The sequence below is a fragment of the Pinus tabuliformis genome, chromosome J, assembly GCF_031772625.1.
Source record: "Pinus tabuliformis cultivar Carrire ecotype Pingquan chromosome J, CPIR1, whole genome shotgun sequence".
In the NCBI taxonomy this organism is placed as follows: Eukaryota; Viridiplantae; Streptophyta; class Pinopsida; order Pinales; family Pinaceae; genus Pinus; species Pinus tabuliformis.
In genome coordinates this window covers 243,074,694-243,089,368 of record NC_142295.1, presented here as the reverse complement: position 1 = coordinate 243,089,368, position 14,675 = coordinate 243,074,694, and the positions used below count along the sequence as shown (strand labels likewise).

Genomic DNA, 14,675 nt, shown 5'->3' with positions numbered 1-14,675 from the left:
CAATCACCTGTGCCTTGAATCCTCCTTGAAACGCGAGCATTATAACGAGTCCAGGTAATTTGTCGCCGAAAATTCATCCCTCGAAACAATTCCATTGGTTTAGAGTCCGACTGCCAAAACATCTGTAGTCTGTTTTTTTTTTTCCGGGGATCTGTAGTCTGTTTTATGCGCCATATGTTTATGAGACTTGGAATGTGTATTTTGAAAGCGAGATTGTCCTTCGACTGACAGGAATGGCAGGTGCAGAGCTTCCGTCTTTCCATGATGCCTTCGTCAGGATTATACAGGACCTGGAACTATTGAAGCAAATGCATTTAATGCAAAAAAACACGTCGGAAAATTTTTACACGGCAAAGATTGAAATAGCCAAATCAGAGCAGCATTCAGATGCCGAAGTTCCTGGCATGAGTGCAAAGATTCAGAGCTCTCCCGCTTCTCAGAGCAACCCAAGCTTCAGAAAACGGAAAAGGAAGCAAGAAAATGACAAAATTTTTAGGGTTGACATTGCCAAGGCAGAGGAGGAGGATGTGCTGGAGCAGCTCAAAGCAGAGGAATGCCGATATTTTGTCAAGTATTTTGGTGAACTTCTGCCAAATTTCACGCCAGACGACGCTGTGCTGAAGGAGACTGCCAATTTGAGCCAGAAATTGGAAGTCTGCAAGAGACTAATAGGCCGAGCCGGGCGGTTTATCAGAGAAAAGAACGTGGAGTTAGAAGCCGAGAACGCTAGGTTTGAAGAATTAGAGGAATTCCTTAGCAGGGAACAGAAATTCAAGGAAGAGTTGAGAAACAGGCTGGTTGAGCTGCAAGACAAAGTGAAAGCTATTGTTGTTACTACCGAGGAAGGAAGCAAGTATGTTTTCGAATTTTTTCCCTCTTTTATCGCATTTAATTAGGGCTTTACTTCCGCGAATGCCTGTACTTTATTGTCTGAAGTACGTTTGAAGTACTTCTGTTTAAAGCATTAGAGAATATCTCGATTTTTTTTTTCATTCAATGCTTGTAGCTTACTGCTTGAAATTGATTTTATTTATGTCAAATTAAATTCTATTTTGCGCAAAAATTGTATTTTACATTTTCAGTGAATGCTTTAGTTTACTGTTTTTTTTGTCAAATTAAGTGCTGCATTGCATGGACTGATAGATTAAGTAGCCGAACATATGCAAATATTGAAATTTAGTTTGCCAGTAAATGCTTATAGTTTATTCTGTTTCAAATTCGAATTAATTTAATAGAATTTGAGAATAGTCAATTTTAATTTAAAATTCACTTATCAAATTTAGTGAAACTTTATAGTTTGATAATTAAACTGGTGCGAGTAATATCGAGATTTAGTTTTTCAGTGTCAATTGATTTTTTTTAAATGTATTTGAGATTCGTGAATTAAAATTCACAATTCACTTATTGCTAAATCCAAATTAAGTGCAACTTTGCGTTAAACTTGTGCAGATTATGAAATGTAATTTTTCATTGATGTTTTACTGTTTAAAATTGATTTTATTGAAATGCATTTGAGAATTCTAAATTAAGACACCCACAGCTATGCCAATTAAGTACTACGTTGCATGGACCTATATATTTAGCTAAGTTTTTGCGAAGTTTGAATGCTTTCACTAAACGCTTTGATTTATTTTGTGTCAAAGTTGAATTTGTTTATATGTACTTGAGAAAGGCTACCCGGAGATGCTATCTGCTCTTAGAGCCCAGTTTGATATGCATGCTAATAAAATAAGATGAAAATAATAATAATACCGAAAGGGTTGTTGGCTAGTGAAAACGACGTTTTGTTATTTTCCAATACAGGTTAACCTACTATTTTAATTCGATGATTTTTAGAATGGCAATATTAATAACATAATCTAGCATATATTGATCTTAACTTGATTTTTTAATTAAAAAAAAAAATTAGCTTCTTATATGGATCTTAACTTATTTTTTAATTTAAAAGTATAAAAATAGTTTTTAGTTTTTTTTTTCATCCCTCTGGATACACAATATATCGGAAGTCAGTTAACAAGAAGTTTTAATTTAATCTTTAGCTTTTTAATGTTTAATAGATTTAAAATTGAAATAAATTTATATTTTTTTTTTCAAAATACAACAATTTTTTTAAGTAAAAAATATTATTTTTATAAAAACTGCAAAATTTAAGTTAAACTTTTAACTTATTTATATGGTGAAATTTGATAAGAAATTAATGCAATACTTACTTTTCTTAGAGGACTTTTTTTTTTTTTTTGTATGTTTGTTAAGTGGTTTGAGTTTATCAAAGATTGCATAGGCTTGACTTGGACATCTAGGCCATCAAAATTATTTGGGGATGGCACGAGCCTAGGCCACACCAGCCCTAATATGATTAGATTTTTTCCATAGAATTTAGAATGAGTGAGGTTCACATCAAGGAGTGACTTATCACAGTCTATTCTACACCCCTTAAGCAAAAAAACCTTATTTTTACTATCTACACTTACTTAAAAAAATACTTTCTTACAAAATTAAAACCTTTTACACATCTGCCAATTAAATTTACTTAAAGAAATTAAATAAACTATTTAGTTGATTTTATTTTAATCAAAACACTTTTACCCATTCCTATATCCACATAAACTACACTTTTACAGTTTTCTATATCCACATAAACCACAATCCTGATTTAATTATTTTCACTTAATTAAATATATTGGGAGAGGAACCAAAAGAGCAAGACTTTTTGTGTTCATTTTCTCATAGCTGATCCTATAAAATACAATATCAAACTGCGAATAAATCAGCTAAGAATCTATTCGACTTTATTGTATTTAATAATATCTTTATTAATAACTTTAGGTGAAACCAACCAGGCTATAACCCCACAATTGTATTCTTAACTTTTTCTTTAACTCATTATTAGTCAAAAGAATGAAGTAGGAGCTTAACTCCTATTGCCACGTGAGTGCCAATTCTATAAACTATCAACGGGGGAACTTATTGCTAGTGAGTTTGCTACATCAAGTTCGCTTAATAGTGAAGTATATGGTGGAGTTTATTCTAATTTTAGATGAAAGTGCAAACTACCTCTTTTGAATATTGAAGCCTTATGTCAGAATGCTGTTCACGCCAATGGAAATGATGTCAGAATGGGAGAATGTTGTTCATGTCAATCGCATCGAGTTATGCCTCTTATTTAACACTTGAACACTTTATTTAGGTTTAGATATTTAGTTGGCTGATTATATTTGTATCAGAGAGAAGTGGAGTTTTTTGTTTTTGAGTTTGGTTTATATATTTAGTTGGTTGATTATATTTGTATTAGAGAGAAGAAGAGTTTTTTGTATTTGAGTTTAGTTAAAAAATATAGTTAAAAGGATAACTCTCTTGTATTTGAGTTTTGTTTAAAAATATAGTTAAAAGATAACTTTCTTGTATTTGAGTTTGGTTAAAAAATGTAGTAAAAGGATAACTTTTTTTTGGTCAAAATTCTTTTTGGGAAAAGAGAAGAGCTACTTATACTTGAGTTTGATTCAAAAAAATAGTGACACGAAGAAGAATTTTTTTTCTTGCATGGATCATGGAGCATTGCTATTGTATCTGCATAACAAATTACAAACATGGATGCCCTCTAGCATGATAGATGCATGGCCTCTAGTCTAGAAATCTTGGCCAAGGTGCATTTTTCTTTTCATTGTTGGTTTGTGGAATTCCAGTTTGGTTTAAAAAACTTAGGGAAAGGAGAAGAGTTGCTTGTACTTGAGTTTGGTTCAAAAAATACTAAAAAGGAGAATTCGCATTTGGTTCAAGAAACTTTGGAAACAAGAGAAGAGTTTCTTGTACTTGAGTTTGGTTTAAAAAAATAGTGAAAGGGAGAAGAACTCCTTTCTCGCAGGGGTCATGGAGCTTAAATTGCTATCTATACCTACCTAACAAAATAAACACTACCTAAATGCCAGCACTTTAGTCTTAATGTCCAATTTAGAAATATTGGCCTAGGTGTATTCTTCTTTCCATTGGTGACCTATGAAACTCCAATAAGCTTATGGAGATGGTTACTAAACAGTAACTAAAATATTCATTTCATATTACATTCCACTTAGCTAAACCATTATAAGAATTCATGGCTACTAGTATTTTTGTAATACACAAATGTAAAAAAACCCAATGAATCTTATGATCCCTTTATGGAGAGGTCTTAACCCTCTTAACTTTTAAGGTATCCACTGCCCATTTATTATTTTATACAAGGTTATTTGTTTCCTATCATGCATAGGTGCCTAACAAATGTAAAAGAACCCAATGAATCTTATGATCCCTTTATGAAGAGGCCTTAACCCTCTTAACTTTTTAGGTATCCACTGCTCATTTATTATCCTATACAAGGTTATTTATTGCCTATAATGCATAGGTGCCTAATTATTCCTGTCTCAATATTGAGCATTACCTTATGCCATAGTAGCCCCTTCCCCTTATGGCCAACAATGTTGCATGTGCTTTACTATTTATGTATCTCTTTTAATTAATAGTCTAACCCGAACTTTGTTAAATACAAACTTTATTAAAACTAGAAGTTTAACATTTGTTTTATATATATACCTTAGTTATGGATAAATCCATAAAAGTTCCTTTAAATTTAAAAAAAATAAAAATATCAATTTTTTTTTGTATATTCATGAACTTTTTATAAACATTTTATTCATCTTTATCTTTTTATTTTTCTTATCCTTAAAACTTACCCAAATATTTTCAAAACAAATACATAACTATCTTCATTGCTAAATCTTTTGTTTTTTCATTTTCCACTCTAATTTATCATCTACTCTTTTCCTTTTTCCTTTTCTCTTTTACTTCCTTTAATTCCTTCCATTTTATTCCATGTTTTTTTGTTTTTCATCCTGTTTATTTTTCCTGGCACGTGACTATTTCGTCATTCCACAATTTGTCGTCTTTAGTACCTTGGTACTTACCATTTAGGAAAAATAGTTATAAGCTTGCAGCCCTGTCTGTCCCATTCAGTTATGTCCATGCCTTTTATCTCTTCAAGTTTTATCTTTACTCTTCCATATTCTACTGTCTTTCCTTTCAAACAATTGTTGTATGTCATATGGCCTTTCTAACAACGGTTGTTCGTGATACGTAGTCCCTGTTGATAAACAGAATATCAGAAATGGTCGTTTTTCGTTAACTGCACTGCTTGCTAGAGATCCTATATAATTTTCTTAGGCTTCTCAGATAGAGAATTTGTTGGGTTTTGTACATAGGCTTCTCATATAGGAGCATTTGTTCAGTTTTATATATTCTCAAAGAATAGAACAGTTCTGCGAATAGTGAATGATAGATGGTATCTATTACACGTTGATTAGAGAGGAGAATAAATTTATAAAGTTCAATCTTGAAGAATTTGTAATTTATCAATATTTGTCCATTCAAGCTAACCTACGGTCATTGTTAATTGATTGCTTGCTACAGTTTCTGTAGAATTTTCTTACCCGACAAATAAAACAGCGTTTACAAATAAAATAGCCTTATTTGTCGGGTCTTGTGCATCCTCAAAAGGCAATAACGGTGATTCGAATGGTGAAAGGTGATGATATTTATTAAAAAACACACATCGATTAGACGGAATAAAATACATTCAATATTATCAATTTGTAACTTATCAATATTAGTCCCTCTAAGCCAATCTGCAGTCATTGGTAATGTCACATGATCTTAAATAGGGATATGACTACAATATCTTCATAAGTCTTAAAAGAATATAAAACACTAAACCCTTTATTTGGAAGCCTATGATCGAATCAACTTCATACAAGTTTACTAAGTATTTTTTGAAGTGTCTTTATATGTGTGGGGGATGGATGGTCATTTACATGAAATATTTAAGAATAATGTCAAGTGCTTATGGAGAGTTTTCACAAGATTTTTGTGCAAACTAATTTTGATGTGGGTTCATTGGACATCTTGTTAAAATTGGAAACTAGGGTTAAATTCCACTCTGGACAGCTCATTTGATGGAGATGATGATTGCATTGAATTCTTCTTTTCGAGAGGAAAATCGACCTAAAAATCATAAAATTTGGACAAGGGGAAATATGTTTTTTAGGTCAAGCCCACACATGTGCAAATTGTGAAGTGTCGTGGAAAAGAAAGTTCGAATTTCTCACTTGCTGAGCAGCTAAGCAGTGCTAAGTAGTGACTAGAGGAGTCAGTTCGACAGTTGGGTAAGATGGCATCGCATGGGCTCAGAGATTAGGAAAGGTTGGAAGGAGCTTCCAACTATGTCATATGGAAGACCAAAATCTTCGCTGTTCTAGAGGAACATGATCTCGAGGCCTACGTCAATCGTGTTGTAGCTGACAACGATCAAAAAAAGAAATACAAGGCCGAGCACGGGAAGGCAAAGAGGCTCATTCTCAATGGAGTTCGAGATCATGTGGTCTCACACTTGCAGGGCAAGGATACAGCCCGAGAGATGTGGGAAGCCTTGTCTTCTCTATATGAAGGCTCTTCCGAACAGCGGAAGATGTATCTGGAGCAGAAGTTGTAGCGGACTTTGATGAAGAAAGGAGAAGGGGTGAACCTCTATCTTCAGCGTCTTCAGGACACATGTTCAGGACACTAGAGACCAGCTTGTTGCAGTGGTGTCCACTCCTTAGCCAACTGCAATGGTGAGGATAGCCCTGAATGGAGTCTCGGATGAATGGCAAGTTTTCGACCAAAGCATATTGGGCAGAGAAAAACTACCTTCATGGGAGGAGATGTGGGCGGCTTTTCAACAGGAGGAGTTAAGGAGGGACCTAGCGAAGGTCAACCTCAATGGTAGCAGTGGGAGTAGCTCAAAGACGAAGGAGGAGGATGAAAACGCAACTCTGGCTTCGAAAGGGATAGCAGAAGCCAAAGCGAAAGGAGGACATTTCGAAGGTGAAATGTTTCAGTTGTGGCGAGTTGGGCCACTATGCATCCCAGTGTACTTTGAAGAAAAATGACAAGGATGAGAAACATGATCCTAAGGCTGCTTCAACAAAGATTGACGAGGATGAGTTTGCCATGAGTGCCCACGCATCTCCAGGAGGGATATGGGGTGATATTGAGCTATAGTCGGGAGGACTATATGTGGGTAGGGTCCTTGAGGAGTCCACCTCTTGGATCAATTCCTTGCCACGGGAGCCCAAGATTCAGTAGTAGCGAGATGGACTTAGTGTCAGATGATGCAGTGGAGTGTTTGGAGGAGAGTTGCAGTAGCTGGGGACCAAAGACTGATCAACGCAGAGCAAGGTTGGCAGCAGCGCAGGAGTCAGCAGCAGCGCAGTTGGCACAACGTAGGAGTCAGCAGCAACGCAGTTGGCACAACGTAGGAGTCAGCAGCAGCGCAGAAGACTCAGAGGGTCAGAATCAACAGCAGTTAGATTCCAACATTCATTGTATTATGTTGAACACAGTTAAGTTCAACTAATTTTGGATGTTTTTCAGTTGCTTCTCTCAGCAATTGAGTTGCAGTACAGATGTAGTGTTGGCAGTGGCAGTGCTAGCAACATAGCAAATGCAGCATTTGAGAGGGAGCTGTAGTACGGATGCAGCAGTGGCAGTGGCAGTGTCATGGGCAACAATACAGTTGCAGCAGCTGCACAGTTTTGGTGGTAGAAACACTGCAGAAAGGAGGTGCTTCAGAAACAAAGCAGCATGCATGTGGACATTGTTGCTAGAGCACTTTCCTCGCTAAGAGGGAGGGTTAGTTTTTGGTAGCATCGGAAATGTTCTAGCCTTGAAAATTGGTGGAGAGGCTAAGGCACATGAGTTCTAAAGAACCCAAAAACCGTTTGGTGAAATTCCACCCAAATTGTATTTTATTAAAATAATTAATATTTTTAATGGGGTTCCTAAGTCTAAACTTAGGGAAATTAAAATATTAATGACTATTAATCAAAATATGGGTGAGAATGATCTAGAAGGTGGATGAAGTCATGTTTTAATCTTAGCCGTTATTAGAGACTCAATCTCGGTTGTTGAAGACTCAACAAGAAAAGTATAAAATGGAGGTTTGGGGTTCATTTGGAAACACACACAAAGAGATTGAGGAAATCAATTTTCTAAGGTGAGAAGTTCTCAGGGGGAAAATCGATTGGGGAGATATTGTATCTGACGGGTAGTGAGAATTTGGGAGAAGGACTTTCCGAAGAATACTAACAAAGAGGCGGAGAGAGCTTGCAGAGAGGCAGCGCAGTAGCCGGGAGAGATGACGCAGAAAAGCTGCCTGTCACACAGAATCTAGAACTGTCGGAACAACCGAAACTGCTGGAACTGTCGGGACAGCCAGGAGAGCTGACGCAGAGGCAACGTAGTAGCCGAGAGAGTTGACACAGAAAAGTTGCCTGTCATGTAGATTCCAAAACTGTCGGAACAACCAAAACTGTCGGAACTGTCGGGAATTGTCAGAACAACTGGGAGAGCTGACGTAGAGGGCAGAGAAGGTGATGCAGGGTTGATGCAGAGCCTGAAAGGCTGACGCAGGGCCTACGTAGGGCCAACATAGAAATAGCCAAGGCTGGCCAGCCTTGTGCTGGATCAACTGGAATTCTGCTAGGTGAAGTGAGGTAAAACTCACTCAGATTTTTCGCCAGTATTTTCTTTGTAAAGGATTGCTAGATGAGCATCCTAGATTTGTATTCAGATATTTCTCTTGCATAATAATAAACCCTCAAAACTGCTACGTCGGTTTTCCCGCATTGGGTTTTTCCGGGGATTATTGTGTCCAAAAATAAGTGTGTCCTATGTATCTTGTTCTTTGCTCTGTTTCTGTTTCATGAGATCAAATATTTAATTAGTGTAGGTTGCAGAAGTAATTTGCTTCAGTATTCAAAAGAATAACTTAATGAATGTAATTTAAAAATCAAGTAGGTGAAGTAGATTTAGATTTGCTGCAGTAGGGGTTCCTTTAGTGTAGGAATTTTCATACTGCAAGGGGAAGAGAGCCCTCGGTTAGGCCTTGGAGGCCTCAAATTTTTTTTGTATCCCTGCAAAAACAAAGAGAGTTACAAAAATACAAAAAAAATTACCATGAAAACCTCAAAATTTACCTTGTAGGGCCCGCGACCTTTCTTCTTGGCTTAGAATTGAGGTTCTAGGGCCTTGGGAGGCTAGATCTAGGCCTCTAGGGCTTGATTCAACCCTTCTCAATTGAGCAATTTGGACAAATGGGCTAGACGACTCCTCTTGGAGGTGAGAAACCCTTGAAAACCTAGCCTTAGGGCTAGTTACTCCAACCAAATTCGAATATCCTTCAAGCACTTGAGAATTCACCAGTACAAATGAAGAGAAAAATCCCAAGAGCCCAATATATATACAAAAAGTTAAATAAATCCCTAAAAGCTCAAATGCTACAAAAATAAAACAAGGGTTAGATTTATTTACAAATATTCATAATATTTACAAAAATAAAATAATTGCTCTCAGTAGCCAATTTGATCTTTATAGTGCAAAATTTAGAAAAATAAAATTTTGAGATTTTAGAGTAGATAATATGGATGAATAATTACTAGCTAAAACACTCCTGCAAAATCAATTGCCAAAATGAAAGCTCAAAGCTCAAACAAGGTCGATCCTTCCCCACAATCTGCGAACTTGGAGTCTAAGGGCTAGTGTACCTGTAGATCTCTGTGTAATCTTAAAAATAATTTGTTAGATCACGGGGTGAATCAAATCACCTAAGGTAAAGATAATTGTACCAATAGAATGTTCTTATTACCAGCAACTGAAATTACGATTATGAATTTTAGCATAATATAGAGCATGAAAGAATAAAATACTAGCACATACCACAAATCAATAGATAGAAGAACACCATGAACTGAAACCCCAAATTCTTTCTATTATGCAAAAAATAATTCCAGTAGAGCAAGGCTGAATACATGCGTTACAAAATTAAATCATCCGAAGATGAGATGAGAAGCTCAATAGCTTCCTTATATAGAAAATGAGAGAGAAATAAACCCCTCCAAGTGGAAATAACGGCTAGTTGGTTTGATTCTCGTCAAAATAATCTCATCCGTCGAAAATATCTTGATCTTATTTTAATCTCCACTGTCGATTTTTCATTTTTGAGGAAAAATTCGAATTTATCTTGAAAACTATTTTTTATTAATCCAAAAATTAATATTTTGGACTAATTTCCTCAAAAAAATCATTTTGACTTAACCACCAAGGTCCAATGGGTCAAATTTTCTTAAAATATCCATTTTTCCCTTGGTGGATGACATTTAAAAATTAATTTCTTTTTGATGCACGAATTTATGAGTATTTTCCACTTGGAGAGAATTTAATTATTTTCAAATTAGCTTTGATTCAAAATTAATTAATTTTTTGGCTTAAGATTTTTATTTAATTTTGTTAGAAAAATTAATTAATTGACTCTAAAGGGGATTAATTATTTTCCACCCTCAAATATTTTAGCCATGGTGTTTAACTATGAGTAACCGTGTACTAATTTTTTTTTACATCAAATTATTACAATATCAACCCATAGAAGGGGAAAATACATTTAGACATAGACCCTCAAGACATTACCCAATTCTGCGAAAAAATACGATCTAGTGTGAAACCAAGTGTGTTTATAATAAAATAATTTGGCCATGGTGTCTAACTATGAGTAACCATGCACTAGAATTATTACTAAACACGCTTTTACACAAACTTGATAAACACTAGGATTCACCTAAGACATTGCCAATGAATTCCACCTTAGCTTTGAGGTTATAACTAGAAAAAAAACTTTGCCGATTATCCGTGTTTACAAACACACATAACTTTGCCGATTATCCATTTGCCGATTATCCGTGTTTACAATGACACATAAGAATGATGAAATAACTTTGAAATTCTATAGTGGAAATTAGTGTGAATTTAGGAAAATTTGTCCAATGTGTCATCCATAGATCTCGTCTTTAATTGGGTTCGTGCTTGCCAACCATAGGGGGTGTCTCTAGCGATTCACACATTGTAGTTAATCTTGAAATCTGTGTTGGAATTTTAGCTATGGTCCAGTTTCATAATTATTATTTTAGTCATTGATGTATTTGTAAAGCATGTTCTTCATGCTATTGTCAAAAGATAAAATTCTAGGGCATGTTCTTCATATGTTCTTAAAAGAGGAAAATTTTGAATTTTTGAAAAATTGTTTTTTGGCTCCAATGAAGCCAAGTCAACCCCAGTGTAGAGGCACCCATTCGGCTAGCATGACCATTATATAAATGAGGCATTCGACCTCCTTCAAAAGCAATCATTCGGATCATCTGAGGTATGAGGACGAGGCAAATTTGAGGCACATCTTTGATAAAGAAGGATGAACTGATTTCAAGGCAGACCGAGCTGAAAACCAGGAAGTTGAGGATCGAATTTCTGAGGCAAGGAAGCTACAAGGCCGAATTTCTGAGGCAAGGAAGTTACAAGACTGAATTTCTAAGGCAAGGAAGTTGCAGGACCAAATTTCTAAGGCAAGGCAACAAACTGAATTCTTGAGATGGTATAGGACCGAACCTATGAGGAAAGGCAACAGATCATATAAGTCAAAGATTGTTGGGTAGACTTATGACTTGACTAGGAGGTAGTGGACCAGGTTTGACCAAGTCTCTTTAATGGTCAGTTTGACCTTGTAAATGACTAGATGATCTAGGCATGTCTCTTGTTTAAATAAAGAATTTCTTTAAGGAAAAGGTTGCTGGGTTTTCCCAGGGTAAATGCTCTTGTTCATGATTTGGCTCTCTTTATGATCTTAATGTCTTTTTTTGAGGATACTATGTGTAATTGCTTAATAATTAAAGTGAATATGAAATAATCTATAATGAATATCATTAGAAGTAATTACGAGTAGAATACCTACAAAAAATCAACATGGTATCAGAGCTAGGGCATGAGAGAAGATTTGAAGCAATTAGCTTGTTTATCACAGTCTAAGTTCTGAAAAGGAAGGATTAGATCCAAAAGAGACCAAGATTTGTTTGTTCCCTAATCCTAAGTTAGAATCAAAGGATCTCTGAGATGGTTAAGTAGATTGTTGTGTGAATTCAAGAAGCCCTTGAATCTTAGGTTTGCCTTGGAAAGACTCATCATGCTCCACTCTTAAGCCAGTGAGAAGGCCAAAGCATATTTAAAGGAAGATCAAAATATTAGTAAGGTTAGGCAAAAACAAACTTCTGTATATAAGTCTAAGAATTTGTGACATAGGTCTGATAAGACCTCATGACTATTACAGAGTGGCCTTAGGATGACCAAAGGAAGGCCGAAGAGCCTTAGCATAACATTCTTAGTCTCCAAGAAGTCTCAGACACAAGGGTTACACTCCTATTATGCAAGCTCTGGAAGAAGAACAAATTATTGGTACAGTGATTGTTAGACTGAATTGAACCTGAACCACTTAATTTCTTAAGGAGACAAGTTGATGTCACTTTGAAAAAGTTCTATCTGAGAACAAGCCAACCGAGTTGTCTATTTGAATAGATGTTTTAGTTTAAAGTGTGTTTTGGACAAGGTCTGACAAAAGATACTCAAACAATTCAATTTGTCTCTAATTTGATAAGCCAATATCTAACGTGAGTATGCGACCTATGGAGCAAAATTGCAATAATTAAGGAGCTCCCAATGCAAAGGTTAAAGAATGTCAAAAGATAGTCTGAAAATGCTTCAGCTAGCGAAGGCACTTTTCATGGAATTTACTAAAGTTTGATTGTATTGCAAGGCATGTTTGTTTACTCTCAAGTCAAAATTCTTCTTTGGAAAACAATCACAAGGATCTATGACATGAAGCTTAGAAGCCTTTAACTCTAGAAGTGTAAGTATAAATGCCTTAGTAGGCCTTTCAAGATGAACATATGATCTTTGAAGTCTTGTTTTATTGCAAGCTCCATACGAGGAAAGGAAATAAGTTTACGTGATTATTCAATGTTACATTGGAGATTAAATTCTGGATTGTGCAATAGTAGTCCTAGACCTGGTTTGATTAGGAACTATAATATTATTTTGAAGATGACCCATTAAGCCAATTGACTTTGTTGCCTTGTGATAGAAAGCACAATGTTATCCTATAGATCCAAAGGACTTTGCTTTCATGCAAAGGATATTACATATTGGTTCCAAGGATAGCACATTGTTTCTATAGATGAGTATGACGCTGCCAAAGTCTAAAGTTTGAAGATTGGAATGTAAGTCTTGTATCAAAGTAGTGACCATAGGAATGTATCAAAGGTTTAATTTGCTAGGGGTCCTCGAAGAAATCATTAAGGGCATTCTTAAATAGGTTGAGAATCTTTGTTTCAGAAGAATTTCAAAGCCCTAAGTTCTGAAGGTAACAATTTATTTGTTAAAGTTTCGAAATACATCAATATACAAAAAGATTGCAGACCAAGTCATGATAGAATTCTAAGAAGTATTCTTATTATACTAATCTTTGTTCAAATGTCACAAAATTCAATGTGTAATCATAGTTCAAGTGCACTACATACATAGATACTTGAATGCTCATGCTGATCAAAGGAATACAAAGAAGAAATTGAAAATCAATATGGTTTCTAGAACCATGGTAAATTCATAGTTCAATGAAATAAGAGTTTATTTGCTGTTATATGAGATATAAGGAAAAAATGGTTCCAAGTCAATGGCGTGTTGCAGGAATAGAGTGCATTTGGATTCAGTTTGTATTGCATAATGGTCCAAGATAAAGGTGTCAGTGAAAGAGTTTATTACCAAAAAATTGACAAACTCATAATATTTATGATGAGCAAAATTGTTTTGGGAAACTTGAGTATATGCCATTAGGATTTGTGTAGCATTGTTTGGCCAAGAAGGTCTGTCTTATTAACTCTCGTGATGAAGAGAACTTATTGAAAGATCCTTGATTGACATTAAGATGAAACATCTTTGATTCTAAAACTTGAAGACTCTATTTCAACATTTGGATATAGAAAAGAGAATTTGCTAAGTCTGGTGGACCTTGCAAAAAGGTGTAAAATGAATATTGCAAAAAATCAGGGTTTGTAACCCCTAGAGTAATTTTTGAAGGGTAATGAAGCCTTAGGGTTTGGAGATAAAACCCTAGCTAGACATTTTCGCTAAAATGATGACACCCCTAGATCATGGAAGGAAGGAATGACATCATGCTGATGATGTGGGCACTAATGATAAAGTCGCAAGATTAATAGGGAGTTGACATTTCCCTATAATCCTCAAAAGATAAGTATTGTCTTTTCTTTAATTATTACTATTTTTTTATTTTATTATTAATTAGTCTCTTGTCTTTGTATCCTTTGCTTGGTTTTAATTGTTCTTTCATGGCCTCCTAGTGAGGATTGCAGGTACATAGTAAAGGGTGCCAAATCTCTGGTAGAAGATGAAAGTAACGAAAGAACAAAACAAAGGCAAGAGGACTTTCCTAGAATCGTGATCTATAGGTCAGAGGGAGTAGACAAATCAACAAGTTTGAAATATACTTTAATTGTGCCGAAGAAAATGAATGCTGATTTCCAAATGTATCTATAAGATCTAGCATGCAACATTTTGCAGTATACATAAGTACCAAGCAAGAGTTGAGAAGGTTCTCCCAGTAGGAGGGAGAAGATCATGACAAAATTTTTGCTCCAGTTGTTACGTACGCTTCTGTTAGAACTATTATCATTGCTTTGAAATTGCACCAGGGGGATGCAAAGATTGTTTTTCTCAGT

The 14,675-nt window shown here is 35.4% G+C and overlaps 1 protein-coding gene across 1 annotated transcript in view; it reads left to right on the top strand.

Moving 5' to 3' along the window:
• Window positions 1-233: 233 nt before the first annotated feature.
• Window positions 234-14,675, top strand: part of LOC149226658 (uncharacterized) — a 230,011-nt gene continuing 215,569 nt past the window's right edge. The window contains exon 1 of the mRNA XM_089380260.1: window positions 234-853. Within this exon, the coding sequence (XP_089236386.1) occupies window positions 234-853 (620 nt within the window). The remainder of the gene's footprint in view (window positions 854-14,675) is intronic.